Source organism: Pundamilia nyererei, unplaced genomic scaffold (assembly GCF_000239375.1).
Source record: "Pundamilia nyererei isolate P.nyererei 1_Seehausen unplaced genomic scaffold, PunNye1.0 scaffold00101, whole genome shotgun sequence".
NCBI lineage: Eukaryota > Metazoa > Chordata > Actinopteri > Cichliformes > Cichlidae > Pundamilia > Pundamilia nyererei.
The window spans coordinates 2,317,267-2,320,470 of NW_005187502.1; the positions used below are offsets into that span (position 1 = coordinate 2,317,267).

Here is a 3,204-nt window from a genome sequence, read left to right on the forward strand (position 1 = left end):
TATACTAATGTGCATATATGTCACTTTACTCAAATATATAATTGTTCCTTTTCTAGCTCAAAATAGTACTGGACAAAGCGAACCTTTTTAGATTTCTGACTTTCCACGTAGCTTGTTTACAACATCCGTTACATCCATTAGTGCAGGGTGAAGGGAATCTAAATATTAATAGACAATAAAATGGTTTCATTGGTACACCGATGAAACTGATAAATCATTTAATGAAATAATATTATTAGTGCGGTTAGATAGTGAGGACGGCAAAGTTAAATTCTTAATTTAAAAACACTTTGAATGTTCAATTAGAGTAGAAAAGTGCTATATAAGTACCAAAGCAGAAATGAATCATTAATCAAGAGAAAATTAAATATATTTCACAGAAATGATGAAAGGATGAGAGGTCAGTAAAATAACTGTCTGTTTTTAAGGAGACAGTAAAACAGTTGTGCATGGAATCACTCAGCACCTGCACAGGCTTGTCCCAGTTGCAGAAATATGACAAGAATACATCTGCACTGGATGTTGGGAGGAAAAGCAGTGTGTCCCTGCCAGCAGTTACATAACATGAGGTATGCTCAGATTTTGCAATGCATTCAAAAAACTACTGACCGTGTACATTCCTGCTGAGATTAAGCATTCTTCAATCATTTTCATTTATAGTTTGTAGGAAGTATTCAGTGTGCCTGAAAAAACCTATTTGTTTAATCTCGCCTTTCCTGCTTGTTAATGCTCGCACCTGACTCTTAGACTTACTCTATTTTTCCTTATACATATTTTTTATGGCTTGTGCTTTTATTATGTTTTTATTTTGATATGCATTTTATATTACCCCTGTGTATTAGTGGCATTGACCTGTGGGTATATTTGATACTTTGCTAAGGCCTTATAATACTCGTGTTACTTCTCTGTCTCTTATGTTAAGCACTTTGGTATACCGCTGGTTTTTAAATGTGCTCTATAAATAAAGATTGTTGTGGTTGTTGTTGCCTGATCGATGAGGATAGGTGAACAGCTATTAAAATCTGTATGATTCAAACAAGTATACACATATCTTGGTAACTTTTTAAAAAATTCTTCCACATGTGCACACGGCTCCAGAGAAAAAAAACAAACAAAAACGGTGTGCTCCCACCTGAAATGACTCCGCTGATCAGGCCAGGGATGCCCTGCAACTCGGTCACATTGTTGTTGACAAAATACTCGTTGCATGTGGCATTGAGCTGAGATCCATCGCAGAAGAGGTTCCACAGCTGGGTAGTGACCGTTATGTTGTCTATAACCTCAATCTTATTACACTTGTCAAACTGGTGGTTCTTTAGGGTACGATTCCCCAACATGCAGACACTGTGTGAAGGAAGAGAGAAATTTTAACATGAAGCACTAATTAAACTGAAATAAATCTTAATAAATGTTAGCACTGACTCACGGAAAGTATGGCGGATCAAAGATGGTCTTGATGACTCCCGCATAGATGGCCAGGATGGAGAGAATAACACAAGCCAGGAAGACCAGTGCCAGCTTGTTGACATATTTGACCCCAACGAACACGACTACTGACATTATTGCTAGGCAACAAGTGCCATAAACACGCATGTTGTTCAGCAGGGCATCCAATTCATCCTCCTTTTTATCTGCCACAAAGATGGCTGCTTTAGGTACCATGTAGGTCTGGATGGACAAAGACAATGCAGGAAGAAATACAAAGTGTCACATTAAACGACTTCTCGTTTCATTGTACTAATAAGATGTGAAGAAAACTTTTATATTGTGGCAGTTTGTGTGTTAAATAAACTGTGGTTATGGCTCAACTGCGTTCTGCTTTCAAGGTCATAAAATGGGGAAAGCAGCAGCAAGACCACAGCAATTCAATTCAATTCAGTTTTATTTATACAGCACCAAATCACAACAACAGTCGCCTATAGGCGCTTTGTATTGTAAGGTAGAGAGAAAAACCCAACAATCATATGACCCCTTATGAGGAAGCACTTTGGCGACAGTGGGAAGGAAAAACTCCCTTTTAACAGGAAGAAACCTCCGACAGAACCAGGCTCAGGGAGGGGCGGCCATCTGCCGCGACCGGTTGGGGTGAGAGAAGGAAGACAGGATAAAAGACAGCAGAACAGAGTATGCATAAATAATCACATCACTAGCAGAAGCTGGCCTGGAGACGGAGCAGCAAATGTGGTGCTGCTGGCTGAAGCAGCTTAAAAGGTGCACCCTATATGAGATGACCAACTGGATTTGTAGAAGGTATCAGAGAATCCATAAACTGATGGATATTGGGATCACTCGATCTACCAGCTGCAAATCTAAAATAATCTACTTACCAGTAGAATCTCAATGGTACCCAGGATGTACATGGAGCCAGCAAATGTGGTCCCCAGGTAAAAACAGAGACCCACAGCTCCACCAAACTCTGGACCCAAAGACCTGGAAATCATGTAGTACGAGCCTCCAGCTGGAAAAAAGGGAATGAGGGAGGAGGATATTAATACCTTTTAGGTCATCATTTCAGCTATATACTGCTATACAACCCATAAGCCTGAAGAAGACAAGTGTGTACTGTTATTCAAATAACCCCAAGAAAAAGGATCCTACCTGGAACAACACCATTAGTAGCAATTGCGCTCATGGATATGGCTGTCAGCATGGTCTGTGGAGAGACGAGATTAATGAACAAAAGCTGAACTGAATTAAAATGCTTCATGTTGAAGACCTTACAAAGATGGTGCAATGGTGTCATGTAAAAGCCCCCCAAAACAAAACACCATCCTTGCCCACCCTCTAGTTCTTTATTTCCCTGAATTTTGTAGATTTTTCAAACAATGGTACCCTCTGTGGATTAAATTAATATTGAGTCTGTTAAAATACTTCTTATGGGCTTATGCTCTAAATCTTTTGGATTGGTAACAGATACAAGCTTTTCCATGAAATCAGTCATTGTGGAAGAGGATATTTACATCAGCCTGTTACCTAACAGACCTTCCGGATGACAGAAAGGACAGAGCGGAGAGAAGGGCAGATAAGATGCACAAAGAAAAAAGAAAACAGAGTTAAAACTTAAAAGGGTGAAGTAAAGACTGAAGGAGGACAGCGTGAAGGTGACACAAAAGCAGGCAAATGAATGAGAGGAAAGCAAGAGGAGGTGTAGAGAAAGGGCAAGGGCATGACCAAAATACACCCCGTGCTCTTTGTTGGCGTCCT

At 39.9% G+C, this 3,204-nt stretch overlaps 1 protein-coding gene across 1 annotated transcript in view; it reads right to left on the minus strand.

Moving 5' to 3' along the window:
* slc12a7b (solute carrier family 12 member 7b) overlaps positions 1 to 3,204 on the minus strand; it is a 26,495-nt gene that overhangs the window by 19,521 nt on the left and 3,770 nt on the right. Inside the window, exons 2-5 of the mRNA XM_013912793.1 lie at positions 2,599 to 2,653; positions 2,328 to 2,458; positions 1,427 to 1,668; positions 1,133 to 1,344 (exon numbers count right to left, since the gene is read on the minus strand). Of these exons, the coding sequence (XP_013768247.1) occupies positions 1,133 to 1,344; positions 1,427 to 1,668; positions 2,328 to 2,458; positions 2,599 to 2,650 (637 nt within the window). The 5' untranslated portion in view covers positions 2,651 to 2,653. The remainder of the gene's footprint in view (positions 1 to 1,132; positions 1,345 to 1,426; positions 1,669 to 2,327; positions 2,459 to 2,598; positions 2,654 to 3,204) is intronic.